The following is a 17,814-nucleotide window of genomic DNA, read 5'->3' on the forward strand; positions in this document are numbered from 1 at the left end:
ATTGACTAGTGTAGTGAGTTTTAAATGCAAGACTGATAATCAGCAAACAAAAGCCAAAGAAAGAAGATTCATCTTTTGCTTTTATTTACAGAATCACAGAATCACAGAATCAACTAGGTTGGAAAGGACCTTGAAGATCATCTAGTCCAACCATTAACCTAACACTGCCAGTTCCCATCTACACCACATCTCTCAGCGCTATGTCGACCCTACTCTTAAACACCTCCAGGGATGGGGACTCCACCACCTCCCTGGGCAATCCATTCCACTGCCTAATAACCCGTTCTGTAAAGAAATACTTCCTGACATCTAGTCTAAACCTTCCCTGATGCAGCTTGAGGCCATTCCCTCTTGTCCTATCGCTTGTTACTTCATTAAAGAGACTCATCCCCAGCTCTCTGCAACCTCCTTTCAGGTAGTTGTAGAGGGCGATGAGGTCTCCCCTCAGCCTCCTCTTCTCCAGACTAAACAACCCCAGTTCCCTCAGCCACTCCTCGTACGACATGTGCTCCAGACCCTTCACCAGCTTCGTTGCCCTTCTCTGGACACGCTCAAGTAATTCAATGTCCTTTTTGTAGTGAGGGGCCCAAAACTGAACACAGTCATTGAGGTGCGGCCTCACCAGTGCTGAGTACAGGGGCAAGATCACTTCCCTGTCCCTGCTGGCCACGCTATTTCTGATACAAGCCAGGATGCCATTGGCCTTCTTGGCCACCTGGGCACACTGCTGGCTCATGTTCAGCTGGATGTCAATCAACACCCCCAGGTCCCTCTCTGACTGGCAGCTCTCCAGCCACTCCTCCCCAAGCCTGTAGCGCTGCTGGGGGTTGTTGTGGCCAAAGTGCAGCACCTGGCATTTGGCCTTATTGAAACTCCTACAGTTGGCCTTAGCCCATCTCTCCAGCCTGTCCAGGTCTCTCTGCAGAGCCTCCCTACCCTCAAGCCGATCAACACTCCCACCCAACTTGGTGTCATCTGCAAATTTACTGAGGGTGCACTCAATCCCCTCATCTAGATCATCAATAAAGATGTTAAACAAGAGTGGCCCCAAAACCGAGCCCTGGGGGACACCACTCGTGACCGGCCGCCAACTGGATTTAACTCCATTCACCACAACTCTTTGGGCCCGGCCATCCAGTCACATTTTTACCCAGGAAAGCGTGCGGTCATCTAAGCCTCGAGCAGCCAGTTTCACCAGGAGAATGCTGTGGGAAACGGTGTCAAAGGCCTTGGTAAAGTCAAGGTAAACTACATCCACAGCCTTTCCCTCATCCAATAAGCAGGTCGCTCTATTGTAGAAGGAGATCAGGTTTGTCAAGCATGACCTGCCTTTCATAAACCCATGATGACTGGGCCTGATCCCCTGGTTGTCCTGCATGTGTTGTAAGATGGTACTCAGGATGAGCTGCTCCATCAGCTTCCCGGGTACCGAAGTCAAGCTGACAGGCCCGTAATTTCCCAGATCATCCTTCCGACCCTTCTTATAGATGGGCGTCACAATCTGTTGGGACCTCCCCGGTCAGCCAGGACTGCTGGTAAATGATGGAAAGCGGCTTGGTGAGCACCCCAGCCAGCTCCTTCAGCACCCTCGGGTCACTGACTCTCTCCTGGATTGCAGGGTTGTCGTTCTCCCAGTCTCTATCATCTGGCTGAGGGGGCTGGATTCCCTCAATACAACTAGTCTTGTTATTAATATCTCGTTATATATTGTTATTTAGAAGAGGTTTGAATGGTTAAGTGGTAGTTAAGTGATAATTTATCTAAACTGATTGAGCCTTTGCATGAAGCATAAAGAATATTTTCAAAGCCTAACACTTCATAACTCTGTTTTAGGTAGCACTGAATTTAAGTTCACATGTCTTTTTCTCTTCCTTCAGTAACATACTGAATCACTCACAAGGCACTAAACAACTGTACAGGAAAAGACTAAGATGTCCTAAGCACCAGACTAATCTACAACATATTGTGGCCTAATTTTATAGTGGCGAAGAATCTATTACAAAGGCAGTATCTCAATGCTGTAACTACATGCTGTACTACAGCATGCAGATTTGAAGAGTACAGCTGAGGAGTTTCCACACTTATTATTTCATAATTTCTTTGTCTTGAATATATGGCTTCAAATATGTAACCTTCAAGAGGTTTCAAAATTGTACAAATTAAATGTCTGCTTCAACAAAAACATTTTGAAATGTTTAATATGAAAAGACAGATTGTAGCTGGAGATAATCATCATTACGATCAAAACAAAATGTCAGCATCTACAAGAGCTAAAAACCAAGATGGCACAATACTGTGTTGAAGGTAGGCAATTTTCTTTGACAGAGCTGCCATGATTACCTAAATGAGAATCTAAATACATCTGCCATTTGGCACTGGTTACAGAGAAGGAATATCAAATATTGAGTGTGTTGAAACAAGCTTCTTTTCACAGCTATGCTTCCTTTGGCTCATACAGATACAATCGATTGTTTAATCAAACTGCCTCTGCATCTTGAGCCTTTGCTGGGAAGAGTGATTTGCATGCACATACCCAAGAAACTAGTGATTTCTGGCAACTTTCCTGAGATAAACATATTATGAGTTTACTCACAGAACAGTCTGGGTATGACACAAAACCTGAAACATCTGTCTGTTTATCTCTGCTCTTCAGGATCATTGGCTTTACATCAATCTAGAAAATCAATGATCTGCCAACAGCCAGATTGGGCACTTCAGCTATTTTCTTTAAATTTTATCATCCAAGAGCAGACATAGCCTTTTGCTTCATTGCTATTTATTCTCAATAACACTTTGAATGTTATTGACATTGACTGACACATCACTGAGCTTGTTGCTGGCAAAACCTAAGGAGGTTTGAACCTATTCGGTTACTTACAGACTTCATACAGTATGTTTACTGAAAAAAGCTCTGATTTTCCAGGGCATTTCTCTGATTTTGTGTGTGTAACTGTTTTGCAGCTTGGGATTCAGCCTCTGATCACGCAGGCCATGCCTGTGCTTCCTCAGTGCTCAGAGGAAGCTCAGACCCAACCCCTGACAAGAGCTCCTTGTGCTGTTTAATTGAAAACACGTTTGTCTAGCCATTTTTTTTTTTTAAGTGCCAAAAATGGCTTTTATTTTAAAGGCTATGTTATACATCCTCAGCACTGCCTTGCTGGGGCACACCTCGCTGCCCTTGGAGCACCCACGCCCAGATAAATACTGTCTGGTTTAAGCGCTTCAGAGCAGCTGAGCAGAAACCTCTATTATAGATGCTTCAATCCTTGCCACTGGCAAAGTGACAGGGGATGGATGATTCATGAAAGACAAACTTCTCTGAAGCCATGCATTCCTCAGACAAATCAACCTTCAGCAGCGTTTGCCTTGGCAACGTTATCTCAAAGAAGCTGTTTTGCAAGCCTCGCTTGCTTTGTGTATCTTCTCTGATGTCTTTCAAAACCAGGGTTTCTTCAAAAACAAGCACAGCTGCCCATCCTCCTCAGAGCCAAAACATTCCTGACTGGCAGACAAAAAGATAAACAATAAAATTAATCTCCCCATGTAGCACTTGAAAGTTTAAAAATATATTTACATGGTGATTTAGGGGAGCCTTCCTTTGGGTTCCAACTGCATTCTTACATTTATTTCAGTAAAATTCATCTCTCTGTTGAATAGATGTTTTTATGTGTAAAACAGGCCCAAGTGACATCCCCCAGCCAGTCCGCTCCAGGAACACTTGTAATCTCCGGGATGTATTTTGGATAGCTTATGACTTCAATAGACAACAGCATATCTGACAAAGGAAAGCCACACATGTACTCTCTTTTCAAGTTGAAAGATGACTTCAGTGAGTAAAAAGCTATCAAGCAAATAATGAACAAGGGCACATATATATTTGGAGTCTATATGCCCAAAGATGATGGCAAATGGTGAGACTGCTTTCAGTGAAGGAAGTTACAGTGATGTAGAGGAGCAGGATGTCTCACAGAGATGCCAGCAAATGCTGGAGGGCAACAAAACACTTCCACTCCCACCTATTTCAGGCTCTTTGTTAGGACTGTGAGCCTTTCCTAGCAGTTAAACATGGCCGTGGGCTCCATGGAGGACCACCAAAGCAGTCTGTACATAGTAGGAGTGGAGCTCCTATGTCTGAATGGCAGCCCTAGGGCTTGTGTCAATTGGAAGAGCCACATGGAAGAGTTTATGACAATTGGAGGGAAAAAACCCACTGGACTAGATCTCATCCTGGGGTTCACCTTGGCAGGATGGGATTTGGAAAGCAGAGGCCATGGCACTGTCCTGGCCCAACCAGACAGTGCCCAGCCTGGCTCCAGGCTGGCAACATGCACAGTGGCAGAGCAGTCGGGTTATTTAGGGTCTGGGGCTCTATAACCACAGTCCTCTGCCCTTGTAGGGCAAAAATTAGCAAAGGGAGAAGAGATAACAACAAGTGAAACCAATAAATAGAAAAATCCCCTGTGGCAGAAAGTATTTATTTCCCAGGAAGGTACAGCAGGAACTAGGAAATGACAGTGTTCAAAATGAAGCAGTCACTTTTGCCATGGGAAAGGCAAGAGTCAAAACCACAGCCCCATACAGGCTACCCCAGTTCTCAGTGGGAGCTGACTTTCTAAATCCCTTGTGGGAGTTGTGACAGCCCTTTATGGCTTTTTGAAATCTGTCTGCCTTTGAAGAACTTAAAGCCTTAAAGTGCCTCAACTGAGGCCACAGTCCCCTGCACGGCTGAAGCAAACATAGTGGGAAGGCAGCATGAACGTGGGTTCTTCTCCCAGCTCACCTGATCCCAGGTACCTGCTGTGTGACTTGCCTTTTTGGAAGGAACTGATAGTCCATACCTGCTGTAAAAGGTTTGGATCAGAGCATGAGTGCTAAAAGATATTGCCCTATACACAGAGAAAACGAGGTAGTGGCAGGGGGCACATGACAACAGACATAGGTGGACTGAACCTGATGCACACAGTTGAAAAAATACTTGATTTATTGGCATGCAGCACACAGGCTGGAATCAGACCAAGGGAGAGCTGCCGAAATAATAAATTTCAGTGTGCCAAAGAGTATACCAATAACATCCACTAGGTCCCAGGCATAAGGGATTGAATAAGAAAAAGAACAGACATGGGATGAAGCTTTAAAGATTCTATACAAAAGCACTACGCTTTCATTGACTTTGATCTGTATCGAATGTTGATATAACCAGAAATAATGATTTTGAGCCATTATTCCAGCTGTTATGCTGGAAAAGCTTAGCACATGTAACCAAGTGGTCCCGAGGGGACTAGGCTAACACGTTTAGGTTTAAAAGTAGGCATTTTGTCTTTCTAGAAATAATAATGTTTGGAATCTGGAGTGCAGAGTCCAGCCCTGCAGCACCTGAGGGACCCAGGAGGTGGGATGGGGAATCCCACCCCAGGCAGAACCTGGGCTCTGAAACAGGAGCCAGGGTGGTGTCTGCAGTGGATCCAGCTGGTCAGGAAGCAAACAGCAGCGTGGCAAGGGTCTCTGGAGTCTGTGCTACAAGGGTTTTGCCTTACAAATCCATTTACCAGTACTGATTGAATAATTTGGGAGCTCAAATAAGCAATGCTGTAATTCAGAGAATTTCTGTGCTCTGTCTCCTGTTCAGAATGATGTTCTGTAAAGTCATCCAGTAAATGTATAGCTCAAATGTGACCACTATGATGAAAAGACCTGGTCCTTCTGGGTATCATGGCACATAGAGGTTCCCCAAGGGATTCCTGCACACAGATGTTTTTCTCAAGGAAGGGCACACAAGAGCTGGGTCACCCTGTCCATGTGTATGGAGGGGAGAGCCCATGCACTGCTGTAGCTGCCACCACGCAGCACTGCTGGGGGCAGTCTGTGGGCTAGCTGAAGACCTTATGAGATGCCAAGACATTGTGGACCCAGCTTAGGAGATATTGGACAAGGGAAAAATGCTGAAATCAGGGACTTGGCATGCCTTGTTTTGGTGTAACTCTAAAACGTTTCTTGAAAAAAAGTATAATGCCATAAGTGGGGATCTTCAGAGTGCCTCGAGGCCAACTCTGATCATTCACGCTAGGGTGATTCAAGAGATCTCCTTCCTGAGGTGCTTCCCCTGCCTCTCCCAGGCATTTTCACTCACTCCTCTGGGATGGCTTAAATTAGCACTTTGGGCTACAAGCCAGAGCCACTGAGAAGTCACCATCTGAGGACAGCTGTAGTGAAGCAGCTATCACCCTGCCAGAGCTCACCTGGAGACACATGAGCAGATGCAGCAAGTAGAAGATTCACCTACAAAGTCAGTGTTTGTCCTGCAATGGCAATGTCAATAAATAATGGATATGAAAACACCTATTTTCATCTCTACAAAACTGACTCTAGAAAGAGCGTTGTGAGATCTCCTCTTGATCATCGTACGGGTGTAGCTTGGTGGCTTTTTGGTTATTTTGTGGAAATCTTGTTAGGTGACTCAAATGTGTATGCTCTGTGAATCAGGACCTCTGGTCACTGACTCCAGTGGAAGCTATAGGATGCTACAGCTGCACTCTATTGCCTTATTTAAAATGAGTCCTTTATTTATGATGTGCAGTTTTTTGTCAGGCTAATGCTCACCTGGTTTTAGAGCTGGCCTGAAATCCCCAGGCCACTGCAGTCAACAATTTTGCTACTGCTGGAGTGCGGTGTATTTTAAGGAGGGCACTGGGGGACTTTTCCTATACAATTTCTTATGCTAAAGGCAGGTGAGAAGATACTGTTAGTATTATGCTATACAGTTTTAGAATTCTACATTTAAAAGTGTGATGTTCCTGCTCTGTATCATGGACATCAGGAGGTGCTGAATGTAAGACATATGACAGAATGAGAAGATTAGTCTCATCTGACTGTATTTTTCGTTTGACAGATTCTCGTTCCATAAAATTATAAACCCCACATTTTTAGGGGAAAAAAAGCTTTCAGTGAGTGCTTGTTTGAAATGTCAGAGAAAAAATGAAACCAAACATAAATGCGCTGGATCTGGCATTAATAATATTTTGTTGCTGGTCTGTTCTGGGTGTTTGATACTCAGGTTTGTCCATCTCTGGAGCTTTAGTCTTACTTTGTTTAGTCAATTGCTTGATTTTCCCTCAATCATTCCCTCAGTCATTCCTGACTGCCTGCAGCATAGTTTACTGTGCTCCTTGCAGTTAAGGCTTTTTTTTTTTTTTTGAAAGTCTCTGCTTCTATAGCAGATATTACCTACGGTGTTTGCAAATATTTGCCTCTTAAGATATTTAAGGATTTTGAGATATAGCTTATACTCAGTGCTTTTTCATAACAACCAACTTGTATTTGCAAATCAATGACAGCATCTAACTCCTGCTTGGAGCTGATCCAAGGGCTTGGGGGCAGAAGCTGTAAGTTTGGACCAAGCCCATAATCAAATACTAGTTCTAAACTTTTAGAGGTGAGAGAGACAGCTGAGAGGTCCTCCTTCTGGAGGACATGGCTGCGGGTCACTCCTCCCTCCAGGTTTAACTGGATGGCTATTCTCACCTACAGTGGAAGTGCTAAGCAGAGTTTTAAATGCCAGGGCATGCCATATTTTCAGCACAGGAGAGGAATCTCATGCCTTAAAGGGTGGTGGTTGTGCTGGCACATATGCTCAGCAGCCAACAGTCAGGCAAGCATGTCCCTGGGCTCAGGGCCATTCATTTCCACCTTCATAAGAGAACAGACCTGAAGCAGCCAGGCTCCCCTCTAGAAAAAGCTGGAGATGATAAAGTAGAAAGAGAAGATCAGCCCTCTTCTCCCACAGGAGGATGGGAAGAGAAATGACCCCCCACCATGATGCAGGCAAAGGCAGGGCACTGCTCTCTTCAGGTGCTGGAGTCACATGTGTGTGGGGCAACCGCTGTTGCCTGTGAGATGAGAGAGTAAAAAATTGTCCTGTTTAGTATAGACTGCATTTGGCAGTTCCAGTTTTTCATATTTCTTGTTCCTGCTGTCTAGAGTCAAGATTTTACTTGCTGAGAGGAATTTAATAAGTATGATTTTGTTTTAAATAGCAAAAGGAATTAAATAAATGAAGAACTTTCCTTTTAGCTGGAATTTTTCCAAATTCACTTTCCTTTGAATGTATGGAGTTTTGTAAAGTAAACCTGATCAAAACTTCATTTTGACATGCAAACCTGAAACTTCTCCTTTCCAAAAAGGTCAATGTGCAACATCTCACCTTTATGAAATTGCTTTTTTACCCTCAGGGTTTTCTGTTGCTTTTGTCAATATTATGAACCATATATTTCTTATAAATGCGATATTCCTTCCCTAGGCCTTGTTCTCCCTCTAAGAAAATCACACGACCTTTTCAGTTACAGGAGGAGTATGGATGTGCTCCACACAGAACAGAGCTGCTCAGCCATGAAATAAGAACTACAGAGTTTATGAAGCTGATCCCCTTGTGGAAGCTGTGTATAGCTGTTATTTCCAGAAATGGGAGGGTAACAGAATGTACATGGGCTAGCAAAGAAAGAAGGCACTACCCCAAAGGAAACAACATCTGTACGGCTTCTTTCAAATAGGGGAATGACTGTTTCATAAAGAAGTTTCTCAGTTAAATCCAGCTGTCATAAATCATTGTAGTATTTTTGAGTAACAGTAATTCAGGCAGGATTTCTGGGCTCTCTTGATCTCTTATTTTATATTGTCTTTGCAAGTACAGTTGTCTTTCCTTGTTGTAGAAGGATAACCTGAAGTCCCACAGTCCCTAAATTCCTAGTAAGAGTCCTATTTACTATAATAATTTATCAGCTTGATCCACTCTTTTGGATTTTTTTTTTTTTTTTGCTGCCAAGCAAGTACCTACTAAGGTTTTTGATGATAAATTTTTTTGGAGTATTTTAATCCTACAGAGAATGAATATGGCAGCTCTGGGAGAGACCTATTAAAAGTATATGGGTTAACAGGAGCGTGTCACGGACAGTAATGTGGTATTTGTTACTGTAAGCCAATACTTGGTTTCCTCCAGCACAGAAAGGTAACACTGAAACGGTATTTTAGTCATTAACAAAAGCTAATAATCTGTGTTGACAACAGTGTAAGCATGTTAGATGAGAATTCACTTTCTGAGAAGGTACTTAACATCCCAGCCCTAAAACAAATCTCCTCATTAATGTGGCATGAGCCTGTGCAGTGCTAGATTAGCAAAGTGGAAGTCCCATGGGCAACTGATGCCTGAGCAAACACAAGCACATAAACTGAAACCATTTCAAGTTTATGGACTCAAATTAATAGAACTGAAGTGGCTAAACTTAGCCACTTTTCTCCCAATAATAAGTGGTAAAGGATCCGTATGTAGGTATGAACTCCGGTGACCAAAGTCTCTAGGGTGAACGTGGCTTCATATTGTTCTGGAACAAGCAAGTTTGGCACTGAACATGTGAACTGTTTCCCCTGTTTTAATAGCAAAGTATCAACTGTGGGGTAAACCCACTGAGGACTGGAAGTCTTCCTGATCATCGAAGTGCTGTGGATCCACCAGGGCTGGGACAGAGCATGAGCTCTAAAGTCCAGGGCAGGGACATGAAGCTACTGGGGCTCTTTTTGACCCCAGGGGATGATGACCACTGCTCTGCACCACGCACTCTGACTCTCATCAGTCTTCACGGTAGACACATTAATATCTATTTCAAACATGGCAAGGAGGTCTGTGGGGGATGCCAGCAGAGCTTGGCTGTGGTTGGCACATAGCTAAACTGGAAAAGCATGGCTGAAGGGGAAGGTCCTTCTCTTTCCCATCCCAGTCCTCATGTTGGGATTCAGCCTGCACCATCACTGCCCTTCCAAGCCACTGGCAAACTGACTGAGGGAGACAAAAAAACCCCACTAACAAAAACCCCTCAGAGACGGGTTTTGTGGTCCCTGAGGTCTCTGAAGGAGCCTGCCTTGGTTTAGTGGGAAGCGCCAGTTGCTGCACACAAGCTGGGGCAGGACTATGTAGCCAGAGGTGGGCTGTAGGGGAGGGATTGCCCTCTCAACAACAATAAATAGTTATTTGACAGGCTCAGTTATACCATCAAACTGTATGGTAGCCCCTTACTTTCCAATAGTTCTTCCTTGAAAGTGATTCTCTCTGATTTTCCCAATAGTATCCATTATGTCTTTACCTGAGAGTGTACTTTATCGAACCTGTACACTAGCCGTTTTCTGAGGATTGAGTGGGAATTACTTGTCAGGGTTAAACCTGTCTGAGCTGTGGGTTTGACACTCTTCAACACTTTCAGGAAAAGACCAAAGTCTGGCCCATGCTTCTGCAAGAAGTCACATCTCCCTTCTTCTCATACTTCAGTATTACAATGCAATTTTGTAAAATTGCAAATTTGTGTCTCCTTCTCATCCTGCAAGATCTAACTCTGGTTATCTGAGTTAAGTATAAATACTATTATGGTAACTGCAGAGCTACAGAATAGCCTCAAACATACCGAATCTCACACTCTGTGTAATGCAGGGAAGTAGTAGGGGCTTAATTTCTCTGACAGGGTAGGTGGCACAAAAACAACAATGTAACTTGTCCAAAATTGTGCAGCAATTCTGAGACAGGAAAAAGAGGTAAAGTCAGGTTCAAGACCATGACTATGTATACCAGAGAAAAATTCCAGTGGTTACACTTGTGGTCCTTACAGCAAGGACCTTTCCCTGCTGTCACCAAAATAGGAGCATTTTGTGAAGCCTTACAGTACTATGCTCCAATTTACTGAATTTAAATAAGGGAAAAAAATATATGTGGAAGGAAAATCAGTCAGTAGGACAAGGGCAAAACTTTTGATTAAGAACATAATAAAAAACTCATGACTTTTGTGTTATAAATATGTGAGTTGAATTCAAGGCTACTGACATGCTGAATAAATACATAACTGCGAAATGTACGAAACAAATCTGACTGCTGGGTATAGCCTATGATGGTTTTAAATCAATAAGATGGAGCTACTAACAAGTATTTCAAACCTTCTTGTGAACACTATGTCACTAAGAAAACACACATGTGCAGCCAAAGTGCAAATCAAACACACATGCCAAATTGTGAAAACACAAGTTCTGCCCTTAAAGCACCTGTAGGGAGGATCAGTGCACAACAAAATACGTTGCATTGAACCTGTAGAAAACATGAAATGACATGAGGAATGGCTGGGTTTCCTGTTAGAATGTTTAAAGCATAACTTAAAATGATGAATCAGTGATGGATTTTTTTTCCAAAAGGAGGGGGAAAGACAAGTGACCAGTCTTACCATTCTTGTCTGCTCTTCTTAATATCTAAACAAAAAGAAAGAGAGAACAGAATCACTTTTTTTTTTTTTTTTTGGTATGGGTTAATAGCACACAATGCTATATTTAGTGGGCATTTATAGTTTGAGCTCTACATATCATATTTTCACGAGGCTGCTTAAAATTGAAAAGCCCTTAGTGTGTCTCCATCCCTCCCTCAGAGTATTGCTTTCTTTAACTCCTCCTGTGCTGTGTGCACTGGAAACCAAGACCATAATACAAACCAGCTTTATTTTCTAGATTGTGCATGGCTTATAAGGATGATGTTCAGGCAAAAAACCTGATACTGTATGGCTACCATGATACTAGATTTGAGGTTGAGAGAAGTGGCTTAAAGAAGCAGAGTAAGGATGATAGCTGGGTGCATGCACTGAGCATCTGAGATGGTAAAAAAGACTCAGGGTTTGTGTGGGTGGAGGAAGCAAAGGGATAAGTCAGGAGAGGAGCCAGGTGGCATGAAGGGATCAGACTGGGTGTGGGAGGCAGCGAGATCAGATGTGTGGGAGCAAATCTGAGGATTGTTCTGACAGAAAGTAGAGAGCAGATACAGAAGAAAGGGGAGAGGGAAAGCATAGAGATTTATAAGCTGGGAAGGCAAGGGCAGCACGAGGGTGCCTGCTGTATGTCCTCCCCTGTAATACTTCTGCCATGAAAACTGTATGTGACCCCTGCTTATCCTCATGGTGTGCAGGTCTGCATTTTCTCCCCACTGTAAATAGCACCTGCTGGAGAAGCTATTTAAATATGTAGCTGAGAGTCTGTAACTTCTCGTGCAAAGTCTGAGAAGATGACCCTGGGGGGTGCATCCTGTGAGGACAGGTGGCAGAGCCTTCCAGGCCCAGCCCTACCATCAGTGGGGGACACAGCACCAACCCATCTGGGACTGTATGCAGGTGCACTGGGTCTGTCTTACTGCCAGTGTGCCCGCCTGTCCCTGCTGCAGTCCCACTGCAGGTACCACCACATTAGCCCACGCTTTGGAGAAGCGATCAGGGATAGGGAGTAGAAGCAACAGAGGGGGGTCTCCTCCAGTTTCTTTGCTCCCCACTCTTCAGATGCGGTGGTTTTGCTGTGGCATGGGTCACCATGTAACACTTCAGATATGTGCAATTGCCATCCATTGTCACCGTGCTATGTTTCCAGATGTAGTCCCCATCACTACTTCAACCTGAGCTGCAATGGGGAGTCGTATGGGCAATGCTATAACAAGTTTAGGCATGGGAAGAAAACAAATCTTCTAGATATAGTTGTTATTGTTGCTATGAATACCAATAAAGGGAAGAGTTTCAAAATGGACACATATATTTTTGAGGGCTGACAGCAATGGAAACATTCTCTGGTTTGATAAACTACTAGTAGTATTTAAACAGCTTCTGCGGCACATGCTATAACTGCTCTGCTCCTAAAGGTGAAACAAAATGAGAAACTCAAGGATTCAGGTGCCAAGCTCTGTCGGAGCATCTTCTTGACTGTACTCTGTAGGGTGAAGTTAACAGGGAACTAACAGAATTGTGACCCACATCCAGGACTTCACTGATGGCCTCTAAGCTGAACTTTGCATTGGACCAAGTTTACAGCATATAAAGTAGAAAATAAACTTAGTAAGATGGCATCTTCCCTCCCCGTATATCCAAATAAATCATATATTGCAGCTCAATTTTCAGTATGAGGATTGGACTGTTTAGGGGTTTTAAATTTTTACTCTTAAACTGGAAATTTTTGCCTAATGAGAACTAAATGCTAAATGCAGAGCAAAGGAAAGATCATTAAAAGCATTATTAGAATAAAATAAAAACTCTTTCTACAATCCTTAACAGGTAAAATACAGTCCTAGATTCCTGGAAGACTTGGCTGGATTTTTTTGGGAATTGTTGTTGGTCTTTCTCCTATCTCACTGGCAAGAAGCCTTGTTTCCTTCTTGTGTCACCTGAAGGGAAAGTCAGCCTGCTTGTCAAGGTACCCACCTCCATGTTGCCTGTAGGACCTAGTGCTGCTCAGGAGTTAGTAACTATATGTTAACAGATGGCAAAGCCAGCGTGCTGAAAGCTTTTGCAGATTTTTCAGCTGGAAGTGGAGAGATTTGTGAAATTTGGGAAGGGTGGAGAAACATGATGCTCTGAGATCTACAGGCTTTCTTCTGCCCAGTTACACCCAATAAAAGGGAACAATGAGTGCCCCCAAGTAGATGCATACCAAAGGGGCTAGCGCTGAAACCCCTCTCCTCGCAGTTGCCCGGGCTGAGCTGCCCGCTGTGGGCACGTGCGCAAGCATGTCTGATGGGAAAGAGCAAGGTGTGCTTCAGCGGGGTCATCGACACGCCCAGCATGGACATAAGCGTTACGCACAGATGACTGGTGACTTGTGCCACGAGTAGCAAGAGCCCATGGAGAGCCACATGGGTGTTACAGCCACACCAGGTGATGCAGCCCACACCTCGTGCAAGACTCCTATGTGAGCGCTGGCTTGTATAGGGTTGGGACTGCTGTAGCAGTGGAGTTTCAATCAACTAGAAGTGCCCTGTAAATATGGGTCAAGGGTGATAAAAGTTTCTGCATGAGTAATTTTTCTTTTTTATTTTAACATTAATTTTAACTAATTATTTTTACTGTATTTATTAATTGTTATTTAATGTTTGGATTAATTTTAATTAATTGAAAAAACAAACCTTAAGGAAATGTTAAACCTTTGGACACTTGATAGGGACTTTGACACAAAACCAAGGAGAAGGTTGCATTACAAATCAGGTCTTGCTCTCATGAGGTCTCTGCCTATCCCCCAGTGGGACCAGGACCTCAGTGCCTGCCCTTTCTGTGCAGCCTTACAGCCAGTCTCTTGCTGCCTGGTCTAATAGGCAGTTAAGTGTTTACACAGGTGGAGGTACTTCACTGAGGGGTAATCACAGAGCCGCACACCCCCAAATATTTATGATATGAGTGTACTTTCACAGGAGGAAGGTCCCCCCAGGGTCTAGTCCCTGCCTTGAAGCAGGCAGAGACTAGGTTTTCCTCCAGATTTAAGAGCAGAAGCATGGCTGCAGCCCCCCTCCCTCTTCTTCAGCAGTTTTGTGATGGGCATCTGCTTTTCTATAAATATGAACTTAACACTGGTTTAAGAAATTGCTGAAAATTAAATAATTTTAATTTGAATTAATTCTTTTACTCTGGGTGAAATCAACAGTTTTCAGTTTATCAGATATTCTGACCATGTGTAGTTTTCTAACCCAGTGTATTGAGTTAAACTGGGGAGTTGTCCCTATTTAATGTTTTTTAACTCTTCCCTGGCAACTTAGGTTTCTCTTCTGTCTTTGTGATGTATGCCTGTAATTCTCCTGTTTCTCTTACAAGTGGTATTTATAAGACAAAAAAGCTGCATTTTCATTATACACTTGAACGGAAATAATAAAAGTCAACAAAGAGTCTAATTTAAATGATTTCTCATGGAAGCTAGAGAATCAGGAGATGAGCAGATGGGGGCTGCCTGAAATAATTGGGGAAAAGGCTGGGGAAGTTAATGTGGGCACATTAAAGAAAACGTCTAGATAAAGGGTCCTTTAACACAGAACATGTCATTTCCAGCTGATATTGTGGACTAACCCCAGTATAAGAGTTGGTCTGAAGTTGATCAGAATTGGTAATAGAGCTGGTCTGAAGATTTCTAGGTCTCATCAAGGACAGGGGATACTCTGGAAATCTTTGGGTGGGACTTTGCCTTTCATCGGGACTTGCCTTGGACCAAAGAAACGCCCTGTGGTGGGCAAATTTAGACAAAAAACTTTACAACTGCCTCTTGTGAGATGCTGAGCCCTTGGTGATGGTCCATAGCACCCCTGAGGGGTAGGATGGCCAGGTGAGCAGGAGGGCATCTCGCTGGGCTTCCCCTCAAAGGGCTGAGGGGCTCAGGGTTGCTCTGCACATCAACCCTGGGCACCTCAAATCCATCAGGGTCTAACGGAATGGGAGGGAGCCTGCAAAGTTTAGGAAAAAACTTTTGCAGGGTGAGAAACGCTTCAGTGAAAAGCACGGGGAAAAAAAAATAAAAAAAATCCAAGCAATGTGTTTTGAAAAGTGACAGTGTTTTTACCCAGCACCTCTCCTGACCACCCCCAACTGCCAACCTGCTCTCCTCACACATGCACGCCCTCGGAAGCAAACTCATTGCCCCCATTAACATTTTAAATGGTAAAAACATTTTAAAAAAATAGGAAAGGGGAAGGGGAAGGGAAAAGTGAAAGGGAAAAGTGAAAGGGAAGGTGAAGGGAAAGGGAAAGGGAAAGGGAAAGGGAAAGGGAAAGGGAAAGGGAAAGGGAAAGGGAAAGGGGAAGGGAAAAGGGAAGGGGAAGGGAAAGGGAAAGACCCACAGCCTCACTAGGCTTCACCCCCTTCCACCCCATCGAAGAAATCACGGCTCCAGGAAAAAAAAAAATAATAAAGAAATAAAGAAGAAAAAAAGAAAAAAGAAAAAATTAAAAAGAGGTAAAAAACAAAAACAAGACAAGGAAAAAAGGCAGCAGCCCACTGCCCCCCCAAACCCGGGAGGGGTTCACGTCAAGGATGCCGCGTACTCACATCGCGGAAGATGCGCAGCCCCGCTCCCAGCTCCGCCGCCATCCGCCCGCCGCAGCCGCCGCCAGCGCCCGGAGCGGCGGCGGGGCCGGGGGGCGGCGGGGCCGGGGGGGGGCGGCCCGCCGGTGGCTGCGCCTGGGGGGCCGAGCCGCAGGCCCCGCCTCGCCTGTCGCTGGAAACCACCCCGGGGAGGGTGGGGAGAGGCGGCTGCTGCTCCTTCTGCCCCTGCCCGTTCGGGGAAAGGGTGTCCCGTTCTGCTCTGCAGCCGCCTTGTGGCGTCTTTGAAGTGTGCTCGCGGCTAGACTCGCTTTCTCTCCAGGAGAGAAGCTTGGTTCTTGCGGTCTGTCAGGTCACGTTTTCATCACCATTTTGGCTGCTCTCCTCTTCAGCACGGTCACTCGGGGAGACCCTTCCGAACGCAAGGCCGCGGGCTCAGGGCGCTCTGCAGGAGGGGTGCCGGGGCCTGCCCGGGCTTCCCAGGGCTGGTGCTGACACCGCCATACCCTGCGCTCTGCAAAAACGCTTGGCCTCGGAAAGAAGCTCCTGGAATATACCACACCCCTCAAAGCGGCCTGGCCAAAAATCGGGGGCTGTGGGGACCTGGGAGCACCGCTGTTTCTGGTGGGGAGCACGCGGGGAGGTGTGGGATGGGGCAGGAGCGGGCTCTGAGGGCGGTGAGGAGGAGGATGCTGGGGCGAGGGGGAGAGCGGTTCTGTGGGAAACCCCCCCCCGCACCCTGCTACTTCATACACTTGCCAAAAGGTTATGACATGGACATTGCATAAAAGGGGCTTTGTCTTTGTTCTCCCACCACACACCACCAGCAGATGGCATTGCAATTATACATTATATATTACACTTTATAGATCATATTATTATCTATTATTATATATTATATTATGCTTCATAAGAATGTTAGAGTGATTTTTTTACTATAAAACACCTTCATGTATGGAAAGCCTTGGCCGTGGCATGACTTGCTGTGCGTGGGTGTTCCTGCTTCTTCCACCTCCCTTTCCACATTTCAAAAGAAAACCTGAGAGATGGGAGAGAGAACCGTCCAAAAGGAAGGGCAAGGCATTTCACAGGATGAGAAATTTTTATCTCACTTCCTAAAGATGACTTGATAAAAGAGATGGAAAAATCATCTCAGGCTACTTTTGCTTTTTAATAATACCGAAAGGGTTTTATTTAATCTGATTTTTATGATAGAAGCATGGGAACGTATTTCTTTGCAGAGAAAGAAAAGAAGAAAAAAGTCCAGTTTGTCTCAAGAGCCAGGAGGGTGAGTGGAGATAAGGAAAAGCTTTTTTAGACTGTAGAGGGGCTTGGTTTTGTTAACTATTATAACAACAGTTTACATATTTAACTTTCTTGACTAATTACTCTCTTGGAATGAAAAGACTTTCATTGAAGAACCTGCATCTTTCCCCTTTGATTAGTCTTAACATTCACTGTGAACATTTTAACTTTGTCTAGAGAAATCTTCCTTAAAAACAGTAAGAAAAAAATTGTGTAATCCTGATATTTTTAGGGCAAAAATTAAAATATCAAAAGCAAAATTAATTAATAGGCTTTATATTATATTAGGAAGCATTATTTCCATTATTAAAAAACGAATTTGCAAATCACCTTTGCATGGCATAGAAATGTGAAAGTACTGTTTAAGTAATAATTTTTAGAGACTTCAGTTTTCAGATTCAGATGAACAAACAACTCTGTGGGTGGAGTATATGCGTAACTTGATGGTGATACTTTTGTATACCACTTTAAAATTATCTGAAGTAAAATCTCAATTTTGACCACACGAGCAGGTGAAAACTGAATTTTACCAGCTTCCCTATTCATTCCATGATTTCCCTCGCTCTCTGAGCAAGAGGCTGTGAGGTGGAAGAGGGGGGAACTCGGCTGCATGGTTCCCCATGATGTGGGAGTACAGGTATGGTACTTGCTGCTGTAATGGGAGGAT

At 44.2% G+C, this 17,814-nt stretch overlaps 1 protein-coding gene across 1 annotated transcript in view; it reads right to left on the reverse strand.

Annotated features, from left to right (window-relative positions):
- NECAB1 (N-terminal EF-hand calcium binding protein 1) overlaps positions 1 to 15,892 on the reverse strand; it is a 68,929-nt gene extending 53,037 nt beyond the window's left edge. Inside the window, exons 1-2 of the mRNA XM_074816188.1 lie at positions 15,849 to 15,892; positions 11,247 to 11,271 (exon numbers count right to left, since the gene is read on the reverse strand). Of these exons, the coding sequence (XP_074672289.1) occupies positions 11,247 to 11,271; positions 15,849 to 15,890 (67 nt within the window). The 5' untranslated portion in view covers positions 15,891 to 15,892. The remainder of the gene's footprint in view (positions 1 to 11,246; positions 11,272 to 15,848) is intronic.
- Positions 15,893 to 17,814: the final 1,922 nt, after the last annotated feature.

This window comes from Strix aluco, chromosome 1 (genome assembly GCF_031877795.1).
Source record: "Strix aluco isolate bStrAlu1 chromosome 1, bStrAlu1.hap1, whole genome shotgun sequence".
Classification (NCBI taxonomy): Eukaryota; Metazoa; Chordata; class Aves; order Strigiformes; family Strigidae; genus Strix; species Strix aluco.